General features: G+C 35.2%; 1 protein-coding gene across 1 annotated transcript in view; it reads right to left on the bottom strand.

The window, feature by feature from the left end:
- Positions 1–18,728, bottom strand: part of LOC150078442 (LIM domain-binding protein 2-like) — a 374,189-nt gene that overhangs the window by 83,141 nt on the left and 272,320 nt on the right. Inside the window, exon 10 of the mRNA XM_090384564.1 lies at positions 16,665–16,715. Within this exon, the coding sequence (XP_090240690.1) occupies positions 16,665–16,715 (51 nt within the window). The remainder of the gene's footprint in view (positions 1–16,664; positions 16,716–18,728) is intronic.

Below are 18,728 nucleotides of genomic sequence, written 5' to 3'. Positions count from 1 at the left end.
TCATGTCAAAAAAAAAAAAAAAAAAAGTTTGCTATCATAACATTACAAAATTGAATTTAGAAATTTATATCAGAAAACTTATACAGTAGGGCACCACTCATACGGCGGGTTAGGTTCCAGACCCCCCCCCACTGCTGTAAAGCAAAAATTGCCAAAAAGTGGAACATAGCCTTTCTTTCACTTGCAAATGCATATAAAAACCCAATAACATGTTTACACTATCATATGCTGCAAACAGACTGAATTTCCAAAAATAAAATGGCACCTGACGTCCTTCTCAGACTCTGCTGCTGAGTGCATCATGCTGAAAAAACGCCAAAACATAATGAACATTGATATAATCGAAAACTGCCGTATTAGCGGAATGCTGAAAAGCATTCCTAAGGGCCCTACTGTAAAACAGAATATATAACCATTTTTAACATTTTCATTATATGCCACTACGATTACAATTTTATAAAAATTATTTTAAATTTAGAGTCCAGGTTCAAATGTATAACGAGCTGTTACCTACATATGTCACATGTATAAATGAATAGACAGACACGGTACAGGTAAAAACACTACTGTTTTTACCTATACCATGTCTATCTATTCATTTGTAAAAAAAAAAAAAAAAAAACCCCTAATATGAGTAGTGGTATTTCAAAATATTACAACTATAAAATTTTGTGAAATTCCTTTTTAAGGAGAAATTTCATTAAGTTAAATATGTGGGTCTTTCAAAAAGATGTAGAGCCACATCCCAAATTTCATTAAAATCATAAATAGAAATCTAGCAATTCCACTCCCTCATACATATCAACTTATCTGCATATATAAATGAAAGTACATTTTCAATGTATGGGCATTATTCAAGAAGGAAAATTGAGATTGACACTGTTCTTCAGTTATTTGCTTTGTTTGATCCTGGGAAGGTTTTAAAGCCCAACACTATATCCCCACTAAAGAAACTGAATCAGTAACACCAATCCTTTTTCAGTATTTTTATTATTAGTAGTATTAGTTTAAGACATTTAAATATTCTCCTGGACCTTTATATCTAATTCATGTTGATAGGCTAACCCATTTAATCACTGAGCACCTGCCTCTCCTAGCAATTACTGCTACACAAATCCAACCAGTTTACCCACCATTTCAATATCATGTAGTGAAGCTTTGGTAAAAACTCTTCTTGAGTATAGTATAGAAGTTTTTAACCTCTAATGTACATTATTTGATTACTGAATATACCAGAAACATAATACAGAGTTTAAATTACCTGACTTGTTTGTGAACAGCCATATTTATTATTCTCTCTTGAATGTGTGTGTGGTTATTTGGTTTTTTAGGAGCATTAGCAACTAAGGCCATATTGCTCTGGGGATATATGGTCATTCCCTGACTTTTCTGCATCCTCCATATTTGGTGGTCACGGGCTCGAACCACAGTCTAATCAAGAAGCATGTGCTACGCACTGCTGCTCCTGCCCACCTGGCTACGGAGGCACCAGTGTGTGTGTGTGTGTGTGTGTACACGTGCATCCACAGTATTTTCAATTAACAGTTGCTTTTCTTTTTTCAATAACAGCGCTTTGCCATTTTTTATTAGAGGTGAAGTCAATTTTTTTTTTTTTTTTTTTTTTCAAAAGAGTAATACGGAATAAATGTTAGTTTTTCTACTCCATTACAACAATAGTTGAACGGAAAATTCCACTCAGTTTCCATTCAATACTGATGCACATATTAGTATTAGTAGTCGCAAAAAATGGAAGAAAGCAACTTTATAAAGCTTGTTAAAAAAAAAAAAAAAAACACACACATCACCTGCCCATCTCCGCCAATAATCTGTCTAGTTCTTCCTTGAATTTATTCAAACCATTAAATTCCACAACAACTGATGGAACTTCATTCCAACAATCACCTACTGGCTGAATGCAAACTTCTATACATCTATCCTACAACAAATTCTGCTGTGCATTGTTACAATATTCAAAACAAATTAACATTCCATTAACTCACTCAATATACTTGTAAGTAAAGCAAATACAGAAAAAAAAATCAGTACAATACTATAACATTTCAGGTATTATTCCACAGCCTTTGACTAATGTTACCATCTGAAGTCACTGGTGTCAGCTAAAGGAATGTCTATTATCTTGTTATCTTAGGAAAATCTGGGATAAGCTTTTACTGCTGGGGACCAGATCATGACATTATTCATTTGTTGTTTCACTGGTCCTCTGTGGTAGATTAGTCAGAATGATACATCGCCATCTACCTTTCATTTGGAAAAGTCTGGGTTCATTCATAAAATTTCTAGAGTAGTAAAATAAAAAAGAACAAAAAAGTGCAGGAGCTGAAAGATAGTTTAGTTTTTTTTCAAAGTAATCACAACCTGATTAAATGCACTCATTTGACAATTCTGAAAGTTTCTAAAAGAGTCAGCAAGGGTATCCGAAGAGATAATGTTCAGATCAGTGTTACATTTCTCATTATATCCTTAGAATCCTGAAATCTTTCCTTTAAGAGCGGTTTTCACCTTTCGAAAGAAGAAATAGTCTGCTACTGTTGCTATGTCGGGGTATGGTTAATCTGTACAATGCCACATTTTTAATAAGAATTGTATTCACAACAAGTGCGAAATGGACAGAAGCATTGTCATACAAGAAAAACCAGCTCACCCAGGAAATGTGCTTTAATAGCCTTTGAACTGCCAGTAAATAAAATGTAGCACTGACTCTTTCCCATTCAGGTACAAATTCCTCATGAATCACACTGTTTGTTGGAAAACACAATCAGCATCATCTTGTTTAGAATTAGTATATTTGGATTTCAGGAAAGCTTTTGACACTGTTGCGCATGGAAGACTATTGTACAAATTGGAGCAGAATGGTATTAAGGGTAAGTTGCTACAATGGATAAAAGGATAGTTAAGTGCGAGAAGACAGAGGGTGGTAATCAATGGGTGCTGCTCTTCTTGGACTAATGTTATTAGTGGAGTCCCACAGGGTTCGGTGTTAGGTCCACTGTTGTTTTGTATATTTATCAATGATATTGATGAAGGTACATCAGGCTTAATGTCGAAGTTTGCAGATGATACAAAGGTTGGCAGGGTTGTTAATGACAGTAATGGCAGTGTGCTACTGCAACAGAATCTGGATAATTTGGGCAGATGGGCTAAGAAGTGGCAACTGAAGTTTAACCTTGACAAATGCAAAGTACTGCATATGGGTAGAAGTAACCCCAGAGAAACGTACCAACTGTGTGGTACTACACTTAAGGTGGTAGAAAATGAAAAAGACCTGGGAGTAATTGTGCAGGCAGATATGAAGTTTTCTGAGCAATGCAGACAGGCTGCCAGGGCAGGTCATGGGGTTTTGTCAATGATATATAGGAATTTTGCTAGCAGGGAAAAGGAGGTGATTATCCCTCTGTATAAGGCAATGGTCAGGCCACACCTTGAGTACTGCGTACAGGTCTGGAGGCCTCATTTTAGGAAGGATGTAGATTTACTTGAGCGTGTACAGAGAAGGGCAACAAGATTGGTGAGGGGAATGAAGGGATCCTCTTACCAAGAGAGGCTTAAGTTCTGCAAATTGCAGTGGCTGGAGACTAGGCACCTGCGCGGTGATCTGATTGAGGTATATAAGGCCTTGAATGGGTTGAGTACGCTGAATTCTGATGGGATCCTTCCACTTGTTCAGATTACGAACCTAAGGGGGCATAAATTCAAATTAAGAAAAGACAGATGTAGAATAGATGTGTGGAAATTTGCCTTTAGCCAGCGGGTGGTTAATTGCTGGAACAAACTTCCATCTGTTGTTGTGGAAGTTGATAGGTTGAATAAATTTAAGAAGGAACTGGACAGGCATTTGGAGGGAATGGTGTGATTTTTTTTTTTTTTTTGGCTGATGCTGCATAAGCTCATACATTTGCTTTCTTGCATCACATGCCACTACTACTACTAGTACTACCAGTGGCAAATGATCCAAGAAAGCAAGCTCAAAGTATCACACAAAATAAAAAATAAAATAAAAATAAATAAACTCACACACTTCATCATCCATACCCTCCAAGAATTTTTAATTTTTAAATGAATTCATTCAAATTACCCCAATTCCAAAACAGACAGAGGAAGTTTGTTCCAACAATCAACCACCCACTAGCTGTAGGCAAAATTCCATATATCTATCCTGCAACCGTTCTTCCACAAGTGCACAGTCTCAGAAAAAAGGAAGAATGCCAAAAACATTTATCTTACTCAATTCATTCAAGGCCTTAAATACCTCAATCAGATGCAGTATCCAGAAGCTGCAATTTTCAGACCTGAAGCCTTTCTTGGTAAGTGTGCCCTTTTGTTCCCTTTACCAGTCTACCCTTCTCTGCACCCATTCAAGCAGTTCTACATCTTTCCTTAAAATGAGTCCTTCAGACCTGTATACAGTACTCAAGATGCAGCATAACAATGGCCTTTTACAGAGGAATAATCACCTCCTTATCCCTGCTAGCAACGATTCTGTATCATTGACAAAACCCCATGAGCTATCCTGGCAGCCTGTCTACAGTGATTAGAGAAGTTCATATCTGAATGCCCAATTACCCTGGTTTTTCATTTTCCACTGCCTTGTGTGCAGTCCCACACATTTGGTATGTTAATCTGGGATTACTGCTACCCATATGCAGAACTTTGCATTTCTCCATGTTAAACTTCATCTGTCATTTCTCACCTCTCTGCCAGCCTTTGTATAAGACATAAACGTGGACATTATGCCAAAAATGCATTCATCAATAACATTGATAATTATAGAAAGCAACAATGGGCCAAGCACTGAACCCTGGGAAACTCCACTAATAACATTAGTCCAAGAAGAACAGTCCCCACTGATAACAACTGTCTTCTCTCATTCAACCACCCTTTATCCATAGCAGTAACTTGCTCTTAATGCTACATTGCAGCAGTTTGTAGAGCAGTCTTTTATGTGCAACAGTATCAAAAGCCTACATGAAATTCAATATATGATATAAAAATTATTTTTTGCATCCAGTTCCATGATTACTGCATCATAGTATCCATTAAACTAGATATACCAAACAGATTGGTCAGACACGACTATCCCTCAACAAATCTATGCTGTGACTGCAGTAAAATTGCATTCCCATCTAGATGATCCTGCATTGCTTCTTTAAACAGACTCCATTATTTTCCCAGGAACAGACATTAAGCTAACAGGTCTGTAATTACTTATGTCACCTTCTGATCCTCCTTTGAGAATTGGGGGTACATTCCCACATCTCCAGACCATGGGGAACTGCCATAAATCCAAGGGTGCTCTCATAATTATGGCCAAGTGTTTGCTTACTGCCTTTGCCACTTCCCTTAATAAAACTGGAGAGATTCCATCCATCCCAGGCACCTTTTTTTATGTTTAGCTTTAAACATTTCTCTTCCACTTTCCTTTTAGTTATCACAAAATCATTCAGCTCACCATTTTATTAAACTTCTGGCATCCGCTTCACCAAAGAATTCCTCATATGTGAAGGGAGATGCAAAATACCTTTTTAGTTTGTCAGCAACCTGAGTAGGGTCATCAAAATTTAACCCAATAACATCAAGTGGTCCAATATGATTCATCTCCTTCCTTCTAGTGGCTATGTAAGTAAAGAAACTTTTGTTGGTGTTCTTTGCATTCTTTGCCACAGAGTTCTCATAATCTGCCTTAGCTTGCCTAACATCCTTCTCACATCTTTTTTGACTTGATTACAGGCTAATTTACATATACCGCAGGCTTCTGTATCACCTGATAATTTATGTGCATCCCATGCATTTTTTTTCTCTGCCACAAATCTTATCAATTCATCTGACATCCATTTAGGTCTACATCTTGAACAGTATTTCTTAGTTGAAATGAAAAGCCTAGTGCTTCTATAATTACTGCCCTGAATTCTACTTTAGTATTAATAATGGCACATGGTGCAAGGAAGCCTATGGTTTATGCTACACCAGCCAATAAATAAATAAATAAAATATTAAAAAAATGATAATAAAAATAAAATAATAATTTTTCTATTATTTTATAAAAAAATAAAAAATATTTTTTAATTTTTAATTTACAAAAATAAAATAATAATAATAATAAAAAAATTATAAGGCAAAAGGAAATGGATAACATATGTGTTTCCCTCCTCCCATAGGTAATTATCCAGCTGACCTTTGAATTTCCTCAAACTGTCAGCCTCTACCACCCATGTAGGTAACTTATTTAATTAATTTATAACTCACTGGCTAAAATAAAACTTCTTGCAATCCAGTCTAAACATCTCACCACAAAACTTGAAATCGTGGCCCCTAGTTTTAGAATCATAACCGTGAAAATTTTCATTGTCATTCATTTTACTTATGCTTCTCAGAGCCTTAAACACCTCAATCAAGTCTCCTCTAAGGTGCCTAGTTTCCAAGCTCTGTAACACACATATTCAGTCTTTCCTCATATGGACGCTGTTTTGCCAATCTCACCAAGTGGGTACATGTCTTTGGACCCTTTCAAGAAGAACAAAGTCTTTCTTTAGTTGCAGTCTCCATACTTTAATACAATATTCCAAGTGTGGTCTAACAATAGCCTTATATAATGGGATTACAACGTCCTTATTTCTACTAACAATTGTTTGATAAATCATCGATAGGACACCATGGGCCTTCATTGCAACCAGTCTACAATGCTTGGAGAACTTCATGGCTGACCATATTGCAATTTTGGGGTTACTGTTCCCCAGGTGCAATATGTTACACTTTGCTGGTTTAAAGCATAGCTGCCATTTTTCTGACCATCCTTGAAGTATATCTAGGTCACTCTGAAGAAGCTCTGCTTGGCAGTGATCATTAACTACTCTACCAATCTTTACATCTCTGCAAATTTAGACACCATGCCCTCTATCCCTTCATCGATATAATTTATGAAATTCAAAAAAACAACAGTGGTCCTAATACTGATCCTTGAGGAACCCCACTCTTACATCAAACCAAGCTGAGGAATAACCATTTATCACAACCCTCTGCCTCCTGCCCTGAAGCCATCCAGCTATCCATCTAAGGATTCTCCCTGTGATTCCAACCTGTTCCAACTTTTAAAGTAACCGCTCATATGGAATGAGCGGTTACTTTAAATGAGTCAAATGCTTTGCGGAAATCCAAATAAACAATGTCGAAATTATTCCCTAAGTCCAGTTCTTGAGTCATCCTGTCAAAAATGCTAACCAGATTAGTTAAACATGATTTTCCCTTTACAAAACCATGCTGAGTATCTTTCAAAATTCCATTTCTATTTAAATGATCCTGAATTCTACCCTTGATCATTGTCTCCATGATTTTCCCCACTACTGAAGTTAGACCTAACCAGCCGGTAATTTTCCACTTCACTCTTAGAACTGCCCTTATGTATTGGAGATACACTGGCACTATTCCAATCCAACGGAATCACTCCCGAGTCCAGTGATACTCTCATAATTACCCCCAGGTGCCTTACTGGCCGGTAGGATTGAAAGTTTTTTCAACTTCACTCCCATAATATTTCATTGACGCAAAGGGTTTTTCCTCTGTAAATATCATTGCAAAGTAACTGTTGTTGCCATGTTCATCTGCCAGTTTAGCTGGTGTATCTAATACTATCCCATGTCCATTACATAAGGATCCAATCTGGTTTGTCCTTCTCTTCTTTGCATTTATATATGTGAAGAATTCCTTATCCCTCCTCTTTGCCAGCCTAACCTTTTATGTGGCACTATTACAGATCAATTTGTAGCTGTTATAGGCTTCAGTACTTTTTATTGCTCTAACTTTTCCATGCCGTCTTTTCCTGCTCAAGTAATCTGGCTTTTTGGTTTTTTTTGGGTTTTTTTTTTTTTTAGGAGCATTAGCAACTAAGGCCATATTTCTCCGGAATATGCAGTGGTCATTCTCTGAATCTTTCTGCATCCTCCGTATTTGGTGGTGTCGGGCTCGAACCCCGGTCTAATCAAGAAGCGTGTGCTACGCACTGCTGCTCCTTCCCACCTGGCTACAGAGGCGCCTAAGTAATCTGGCAACTTCCTTATTCATCCAACTTGGAATTTTCCTCGTGGAGTATTTTTTTTTAATGGTATACGAGCATTCAAGGCTTCCAGATTAATGGTGATTAATGTTTTAAAAGGTATACCATAACAATTGTATTTGCTCTCTGTGAGATATCTATCCCCAGTTAATAGAGACCATGTAGCATCTTAAGCTGTTGTAATTTCCTTTCCTGAAATTATAACCCATTCCTTTGCCTTTAACTACTGCTGCTACCCTCTCTCTTTATCATCCACTGTAGAACTTTGTGACCACTTCCTGCTACTGGTTCCTGTACTGTCAACCCTATTATGTCATCTGGTTCATGGGTGATGATGAGGTCTAGAGTATTCTTTTCTCTAGTACTTTCCCTGACATGTTGATACAAATAGCAATCATCTATTTGATTTAAATTTTTTTTCCCCCAAGTCAAGTTTCCTTCCCATTTTCTCCAATCAATTAGAGGCTAATTAAAATCAAGCCAATAATAAGACATTAATGCTTACTTGCCCATTCCATTTGCATGTAGAGGCTCTCATCATAATCTTCACAATCACCTGGCCTGTAGATTACTGCCACTCTCATTATACCTTTTCTTCCAACTACCTCACACCATACAGATTCTATACTAGTACGCACCTCTGAACCTCTAATCTTCATTTTGAGAGGTTGTTAGACATCCACTTCTTTGGTCATCGCAAACATAAGCACATTCATCTTCAAACCACTTATACCATTAAAACACACTTGTATGACTTAACGTTTCATCACCATAACAGTTTTTAACATTTGTTTCTGGAGCAGATTTTTCCCAGTTTAAAGGAAAGTCTGATATTCATTTATTATTCCATTGCAAACTCATGACATGGAATGTTAGTGCTACTAACAAAACTGATTGTTATTCACAACTCAGCCTACTGGACAATCTCTATACCACCATTTGTTGGAGAAATTTTGAACTACAACATACCACTTCAATTTAATTTCAAACTCTTAAAACATGACTGCAACATCACCAGACTGGGAACTTTATTGCCACATCTCGTATATACAAATGTGAGTGACAAGCTAGTGTCATTAAAATAATAACAATAATGTCATCTCACTGGAAGATCTAAAAAGTTGCAGGAACAAGGTTATGATACTTCACTTTTCCTTGTCCTAGCCTTTGTTAATCTGGGCAATAAGATGGTAAATAAGATACCCCATAATATGGCTCCTAGAAAAAGAAGCTAATCCCAGACTTTAAAAATATGAGAAGACAGGCATTCCCCTTTGCCTACCCCAGTAACCTCAGACATTCCCATTATACTGTGCCATAATAACTAAAACATTAAGAAACTGTATTAATTTTCTGTAGTATGCATTACTACCATGGCCGGCGGTAGCGTTTGTGGCACCTGAGGAAAAACCGTGTAACAGCACCTAACACAGAAAAGAGTCTGCATATTTTATTAACGGCACTGTGCCTATTTTAGGTGGTGCCTGTGGCAAGTGCCTCACTTGCACACCCCTAGTGCCAGGCCTGTTTACTACTTTAATAGTTAACCTAGTTTTAATTTTTTTATATATTGCAGCCATGCAAGAGAGAATAAAACAGTACATTTTATATACCTGCATAACATCTTAGAAAACTATATAGTTAGAATATACCTGGTGTACTGAGAATTCTCATACCCCTAAAAAATTGAAAAAATTTTAAGGGGTATGAAGAAGAGAAAAAAAACCAAAAAAAAAAAACCAATTTACCTTCTCTAGTGAAAGGAAGTTTAATATTACACCATTAAAATTAGTTGCATTTGTAAGCCAAATACAGAGATACTATCAAGGATACTGGTCAGAGATAAGATGTTCAAGTGGCGATGTAAATTCAACAATGCAGTTGAAGCAGTGGATGTACTAGCCATAAAGATAATATGTGAATTCCAGCTTGATGGAATTAACATATTCTCTATATGCATATCAGGTCTAAAGAAAAATTTCAAAATTACTGAAAAGGGACTGCCAGTAAATAATTAAATTAAAATATTCAACAACGTTAAGTGCTAGTCTACCTTGGTGAAAGTGAAGTATATGTAAAAGCACAAATTTGGATCTCACAGTCTTGTCTTAACTATCAGACAAAATCTGATGCTAGGAATAATATAAAACATGTAAAAAAGCAAAGTGGTGAACTGTTAATGAAGAAAACATTGATATTTTAGCAAGATTTGAGAATTACCATCACAAAGCCGAAAATATGGGCTATTTTTGTGACTCCAAATCTTAGATATGTATACCAAGACATGTGATTTCCTGGAAGTATTCTGGTGAATACTTCCAGGAAACCACATTCAAGCAAGTGAAACTTTTTAGAGCAACTCAGTTGATAAGTTTTTTTTTTTTTTTTTAACTCCAGTCAAATGAAATTTTAAACTGAATGGCTGGGCAAGCAGACATAAGTTCTGGGCACTGGTAACTGTTAATCACTATTCCTTTTGAAAGCAAGATGCAGCTTATAAATGGATTATCTAAATCCAGTACAGGTATACAGTTCTTGTACTGGATTACATACATACAAATACACATGCATGTCATTCCAGGTAGAAGGCCTGAAAAGCAGCAACCTTAGTGTAGACAACTGACAGTTTTTGGAAAATAAATCTAAATGAACATGAATTGTCAAACTGAATGTCAAAATTCAAGTATGTACAGGAACTTAATGGGTATCGTAACTATGACTAACTTATTGTTTATTAACTACATTATTTTATTCCTTTTTGCTGTTTCTTAATCTGGCAATGAAAACCAACATACAATGAAACTCTTAAGTGACTGTTGACAAAATTCTTGTCAACAATCACTTAAGAGTTTCACTGTATGTTCAATAATATTCCATTAAAAACAAAAAATGCTGTTGACTACAATTTGACATATGACAACTCCATTCTATGTATGTTTCTCAACTGCAAGCTTCTTGTTCCCATATTTTTAACTTTAACATACACTGCTAACATGAATAAAAAAAAAGTTACTCACACAAAGAAATCAACAAAAAGCATGTAGCTGGCCACCAATGAATTTTTCTTTTTAAGTGTCAATACAAAGACTAAATACTGTAAGTTTATTCATTCTCATCACATAAGTTGCAGAAATTGAAGAGGTGCAAGGATTAAACTGGCCAAAGAGTGAAGTATTTTTTTTTATTTATTTAGAAATAAAAAAACTTTGTTATCCTTGTACAACACTGTAGTGGCTTTAGAAATAAATTTAGACATGCAATAACATATGAAGACATAACCATGTTTGTCTTTATGTGTTACTGCTTGTCTAATTTGCAGGAAATTTAAATTTTGTTCAAGGTTACCATTTTCGGGTTAAATTTTGAAAACACTTTATTTTTTCTTATGAAAGCTCCAAACATGAAAGGTATTAGAACTTATACTACTTAGTGGTGTGCATTGATTGAAGATTGATAAGGCAGAAGAAGATACTTTTTGACATTAGATTTAATTTCCGTAGATTGCAATTCTCAGGAAATACATCAAGAAAGATTATTCCAGAAATCTGAGCTGAAAGGATAAATTAGAAAGAAGGAAAAAAAGGTTGGTTCTGTGAGATTGAAGCCGACAGTAAAAGTATGTTCAATTGGTTGTAGCATGTGTTCGGAATGATTTTGATGAGAGCAGGGGAATTACAGAAGCCAATTCAGAAGAACAGTGCCCATGGAAGTATCTATAGAAAAGACACAGTAGAAACCAAATGTCTAAGAGACAGGAAGTGAAGAGACTTTATATACCTGCATAACATCTTAGAAAACTATATAGTTAGAATATACCTGGTGTACTGAGAATTCTCATACCCCTAAAAAATTGAAAAAAATTTTAATTTGTTCATACAAGAGCAGCCAAATATGCACCCATCCATTGGCAAGATGGGACTGGAACCTTGATTCATCGAAACAGGTGAGTCTTTTCTAGTTGCCCAAAGTCCAGAAATGGTTCTCTCATGCACACTGCAAGTGTCAGTGATGGTTAGTGAACACAGTCACATGTGCATGTCACCTATTTTGTAGGCCTATTCCCAAGGGCACCTGCTGGATAGTGTGCTTGAAAATGTTTTTCTGTGCACCCTGATTGTAGTTTGGCATTAACTGAGAGACTGTGAGCCATCCGTTGTCCTGGACAGCACCTGCCAACTGCTGTCCACTTAGACTGTCAACCAGTGGTGGTGGTTCCCCCTGGTTGTATATCCTTCTTTGGACCATTCCTGTCACACTTTCACTACAGCAGCCCTCAAAAACTGACAATGCCTGTAGTTGCTGAAATTCTGGCCCTTGCCTTCCTAGTATCCCTAATCATTCCCCATTCAAACTCTATCAGGTCCTTGCCTTTCCCCATTGCACAGGCATTACCTAAGGAAAATTACTAACAGGCAATACCTGTGCTGTCACTATATGTGCTATCCCAGTCGGTGACTTCACTCCTAGGTGTTGTGGAATGCATCCACCCATGGAAATAGGGGTGGTCATAATGGTTTGGCTCATGAGTGTATAAGCAATACTTGATGCATATCACTGGTAAAACACTGCGATTAAATAAACTAATTAAATCTGGTCATTTAAAATTTAATTATATGTCATTTATTAATAACTTAACCTTGATAACTTTTGCCATATTGGCTGCTCAGGCCATAATGTGTCAGTTCCTATGATATTTTAATTCACGTTGTTTTGTTATATATTGTTTGTCGTGATCACAGGAATTTTCATTCCTGTGATCACGACATACGGTTGAAAAGCGTTGTCAGCTTCAGGAAGGAAAATCGTTTTGAATATTTTTGTTAGATTCTTTTAATTGCGTTAATTTGATTTTTAATTGTTTTAAATTGATTTGAATTGTGTTTAATTGGTTTTTTAATTATTTAAATTTTACTCTAATGTACCGGTAAGTTGTCGATTTTTTTGTTTTTTCCATTTTAATTTCTGGAGGGTATCATACGGAAGTGTTCTACGTACTACATTGAGGTAAACTCCTCTTATTATTTTACAAATATTGTTTGTATGCGCACGCGTGTGTGTGTTCATAAGCTGACATGCATGTTGTATAGACTGAAATCCCAAATAAAAGATCATGGGGAAGGGGTCTTGACTTTCTCTACTGAGATCAACTAACTACAGCCCTCACTGAACAAACTTTTAAGAATTCCTCCAGTCTCCAATGGGATTCAAAACCCTGATCTCCAAAAATTGGTGATAAACTGCAGTGAAACCACTATGTTACACTGAAGACTTAGTGATTAGTGGATGGGTGGTAGTTGTGTAAATGAGATATATGTGATTAAAAAAAAAGAAAAAAAAAAAAAAAAATCAGGGACTGAACTAACATTTGGGAAATAAAGTTTAGTGGCTGATTGGATGAATTTTCTTTGAAGTAGTCCAACCAATTCCAACAGGTATTCCAAGAGGCTTATTCTTCTTCTGGAATTGCTTATAGTTGCTGTGTCACATTCTGAATAATTTTCCAAATCTGTGACCATTCAAAAGGACTTTAAGCACAAAAAACAAAAAAAAAAAAAAGAACTAAATCCAGTGAAATATGGTGGATGGAAGACCACAGTGGAGTGCTTAGCAAGATATTCTTGAATGAAGAGTGTATAGGAACATCATGATGCAGGTACCAGTTCTCGAAAGCCCACTTGTTTTAGGATTAAAATTAAGGTAATTAACAACTTTGTTTTCATTAAAGAATAACATTAAATTTAATAATACAAGTAAATAAAGATACTTAATATGTAAACCATCTTATTTTCAATTTTTCAGTAACTGAAAAAGCAGAGCAGAAATATCCATGAAACATGATTTTTTACTTTATTAGTATTTCAAGTATTTTTATTTATAAATTTTTGATTGGTAAAAAGCAATGATCACATTCTTCTTGAGAGGTATTTGCAGGTTAAAAATAAGCAGACAGTGTTTAAGAGAAGCAGGTTAAGTTTTATAACATTATATCACTTATAATTCATTTTTTCTGAACTTTTAGTTTATAGCCATTTGTTGCACCATATATTTCATGTCATCTGAAGAAATAGCAGTGAATTATATTCATAGAAGTGATAATAAATTTTGTTTCAAATAATTCGTTCATGTGATCCATTTTTCATTAAATGAAATTATCAGCACAGGAGTAGACAAGCATACATTTCATGTTAACCAATATTTCTCATCTGATTTTGAGTTAACTTGTTTCCACTGTAATTTGCATCTGGAAAGTATCTTATGGACCAATTCCAAAAGCAATTGGTGTAATTAGTATGTTCTAATAGGCTATACTATTTGCAGAATATTCAACTTCAATGCTCTGTAATATTAACCTAAAGTATTCCAATGCCAAAAACTAAATATATGGCAATTAATCATGAAGAGTAAAATTTTGTTATAAACAAGTTAGTTAATGTATGTAGCACATTACATTTTAGGTATGTTAGTAAATTTTAATAATTCATGTTTTATAAAAAAATAAATAAATAAAATTTTTAAAAAATGAGCAAAAAGCAATGACTTTTTGGGCCAAACCTAAAGCATTTTGTTTCTGTGCACCCACCATATAGCAATAAAAAATAAAATTATATAAATCAAAAATAAATATTGCACATTCATTTTTACAATCGGCATATGAAAAACAAACATAACACTTAGTGCTTTAGCTACAAAACAAGGTATATGGATAGCCTACGTGATATGTATGAAAAGAAGAATAATCGCTGGATTTCTATTAGTCAGATTTCAAAATTTGGGAAATAGTAGTAGCAGTAATGGCAAATTATGCTGGAAAGAAAGTTTATACAGCCAAAGCTCTATATAACCCCGAGGGGAATGAGAAACCGGTCATTATAATGCCCTTCCAACATAATGACCGGTTTCTCATGTCATCTGAATCGATTATTCATAAATAGCATTAGGTTAATGAGAAATTGGCCAGAACCAACCACATAGGATGTTATTATGTGTAGGACATTAAAAATAGGGTTGCTATAAAGAAATTAAAAAAAAAAAAAAACTACACAGTTCACCCATCCATACCCACCAAGAATTTGTTCAACCCATCCACTTCCACAAAAGATGTAAGCCTGTTCCAACAATCAACCACTCGCTGGCTGAAGGCAAAATTCCACACATCTATCCTGCAACCATCCTTCCTCAACTTGAATTTATGCCTCCTAATGTGTGTAGCCTCAGCAAGTAGAAGAATGCCATTAACATTCAGCCTACTCAATCCATTCAAGACCTTAAACACCTCAATCAGATCACCCTGCAAGTGCCTAGTGTCTAGAAGCTGCAATTTGCAGAACTCAAGCCTTTCTAGGTAAGATTGCCCTTTTGTTCCTTTCACCAGTCTGGTTGCCCTTACCTGCACCCATTCCAGCAGATCCATATCTTTTCTAAAGTGAGGCCACCAGACATTTATACAATACTCAAGATGTGGCCCAGCCATGGCCTTATACAAAGGGATAATCACTTCCTTATCCATGCTAGCTAAGTTTCTGTATATCATTGACAAAACCCCACGAGCCCTAGCAGCATGTCTGCGCTGCTCAGAGAATTTCATGTCTGACTACACAATTACCCCAGGTCTTTTTCATTATCCGCTACTCAGAATAGTACCACACAGCTGATAAGTTACTCTGGGATTACTGCTATCCATATGCAAAACCTTGCATTTGTCAATGTTAAACTTCAAATGCCATTTCTCAGCCCATCAAACTAATTTTCCTAGATCTTGTTGCAGTAGCTCACCATGACGACTGTCATTAACACCCTGCCAACCTCTCTATCATGTGCAAACTTAGACACTAAGCCTGATTCACCTTCATCAATATCGCTGATAAATATTGAAAACAACAATGGGCCTAGCACTAGACCCTGGGGGGACTTTCAATAAATTGTTCCAAATGAGTCATACATAAAATTCATGAAAATCCATCAACTATTAGTAGAGTTATTACATGCAGATGAACAGACAAAGTAATAACAATTATCAGATTTCTAAATTTTAATTTCTAATTTTAATGAAATTCAAAATTTCTCTAAGTGTCTCTCTAACAGATTTAAATATAAAATTTCATGAAAATCCATCCACTGGAAGTTGAGTTATTTAATTCAGATGGACAGACAAAGAAATAATAACCGCCAGATTTCTAACAGCTTAATTTTAATTAAATTTGGAATGGCTTTACAAAAAAAGAGCCAAATATAAAATTTTATGAAAATCCATCCATTAAGGGTCAAGTTAATACATGTCGACAGATGGACGGACATGGTGAAGACAATAGGCACATTACACGTGCTAACATGAATAAAAAGCATTTAAAATCAAAGCATCTTAAATCTAGTTTTAATGAGCAATTAGGGCTCATTCTGTTAAACTATGATAAAACATTTCTTAAAGTCCTATGTTCCCAAACCATGTTACCCACCAAACTGATCATGCAAAATATTTTTAATTAAGTGAATTTAATATAGTGAACTGTTAGTAATGCTTTATTTATTTTTTTGTTTTTTTTCAGTACAAAGACATATTACACAGAATGGAAATATCCAATGGTAGCAGCTTTTCACATACCTACTTCTTGAGCAGATTTTAGGTCGTTTGGTGGGCCATGGTGGGTAGCACCTAGGGATTAACCAATCAGGTAAGCCAAAATTTCCCTTCCTCTAGCAACAGATTCCCAAGATTCTTTATTAAACTAATAATTCAAAATACTAAATTTCAGCCTTGTTCTTTAAATTTTATCCTGGGTTTTAATATATGAAACTTATTTTAAATAAAATATTTTAATAACTTGAAATAAAAAGTGTCCAAAATAATACAGTCCATTAAAAAAGCAAGTAATGTCAAAAAAAAATTATAGCAAAAATGGATAATCCTGAATGACAAAAATGTATATCTATTATGTACAACATATCAAACTGGAGTGAATTTATTTTTAAACAACTGCACAACACAGAACAATAAAATTATTATTACTATTTTTATTTTTTTTTTCACATATCATTTTCCAATGAATATAAATCAGAATATTAAATTATAACATGACACCTTGAATAAATAACTGTGCTGTTTTCTAAATTAGCTATTTACAAAAATAATTTAGGGGTTTATTTAGTAACTAAAACAAGGCACATCAAATGACAAATCTCAATTTCATAATTTTTTTAAAATTTTATAATTGAATCTTCCAAATTTCATAATTAAGTTAAACTAATAAATAAAGCCCGTTAATTGAGCAGTTGCTGTTATTACTGAAACAGAAAAAAATGGCTAGAATGGCTATATTGCATCTATAGTACAGTATTATTTATGAAAAAAATTTAAAGATGAATATACCAATTCAAAAAGAGGAAAACATATTTTTTAAAAACATGAAGAGTGGGGTTGCTTTGTTTCTAAAAATATTCTACAGTGTTATAGGTTTTCCTATAGATTTCCAACTGATAAAAATGTTCATTGTCCTTCCTGCTGCTAATATTAATTGATAACAATGTCAATTAAGTAAATCACACCTTAATTGTATGAACTGTTGTTGTTGTTATTTGGTTTTTAGGAGCATTAGCAACTAAGGCCATATTGCTCTGGGATATGCGGTGGTCATTCCCTGACCTTTCCGCATCCTCCGTATTTGGTGGTGATGGGCTTGAACCCCGGTCTAATCAAGAAGCGTGTGCTACGCACTGATGCTTCTGCCCACCTGCCTACGCAGGTGGCTGTATGAACTGTATGGCAGTCAGTATAGTGTGGTGAGTCTTTACTAGTGAGATGGAACAGATGGGTTACATGAGAATCCAATGCATGATCAGGCAAGCAAACTTGTTCTTACTTTCCTAGTGGTGAAAGACCAGATGGACAGTTATGTCTTAAATTTAATAAGTTAATTGTTAGTACAATCTTACCAAATATTTTTTTCACTGGTGTTAGTGAGCCCTTCGTGGCTTTGTAGTCTCGAACTTTCAATTTAATCACATTTGAATTTATTGGCTGTCTTATGCCAAATTTGTGTATTCATTTTCCAGTATTCCATAAAAATCAGGGATCCAATAGATTACCACAGTATATAGTGTTGAGTAATAACCGGATCAACTGGGGTCTGATTTGTTTAATGAGGAGGATGGACAGTTAAGTTTGTGTTTCATTCTACAATGAGTTGATAGCGCTTAAAGAATCAGAGCAGATGACATGATAGGTGTTGGATTGAACATCTAAATTCAAGCATTATGTGAATGCACATAGTTCTTCCAAGAATTCCTGAGCTCTCTTGAGAGAGAGAGAAGGTAGGTAAAAGCAGCCCTGATATAATGAGCATAATTTTGTGTATGGGTAGATAAAGCTGTTTTATATTTAAGCTCACTGTGGAACATCTATGGAGTGTCACATGAATCTACATCTTTGACCTGGAGGTTCCAGTTTACAGTGAACTTATGAAGTATTTACTGTGGGTTTGTTTGCATGAGGCTTATTTCTGAAGTTTTAAAGAGGTATACCAAACAGGGTGCATTAAAAGACTCCATATTTTTATTGCAGAGTTATCCTAATAATATATTTCCCTTCTGAGATTAACAGCAACTCATTAGTTTTTAGATATAAGCTTTTAAGTGGAAATCTTCTAAAGGCAAAAAAAGCAATTCTGAC

Source organism: Mastigoproctus giganteus, chromosome 11 (genome assembly GCF_048544385.1).
Source record: "Mastigoproctus giganteus isolate SK-2022 chromosome 11, ASM4854438v1, whole genome shotgun sequence".
NCBI lineage: Eukaryota > Metazoa > Arthropoda > Arachnida > Uropygi > Thelyphonidae > Mastigoproctus > Mastigoproctus giganteus.
The sequence above is the reverse complement of the archived record's forward strand: the minus strand, read 5'-3'. Positions and strand labels throughout refer to the sequence as shown.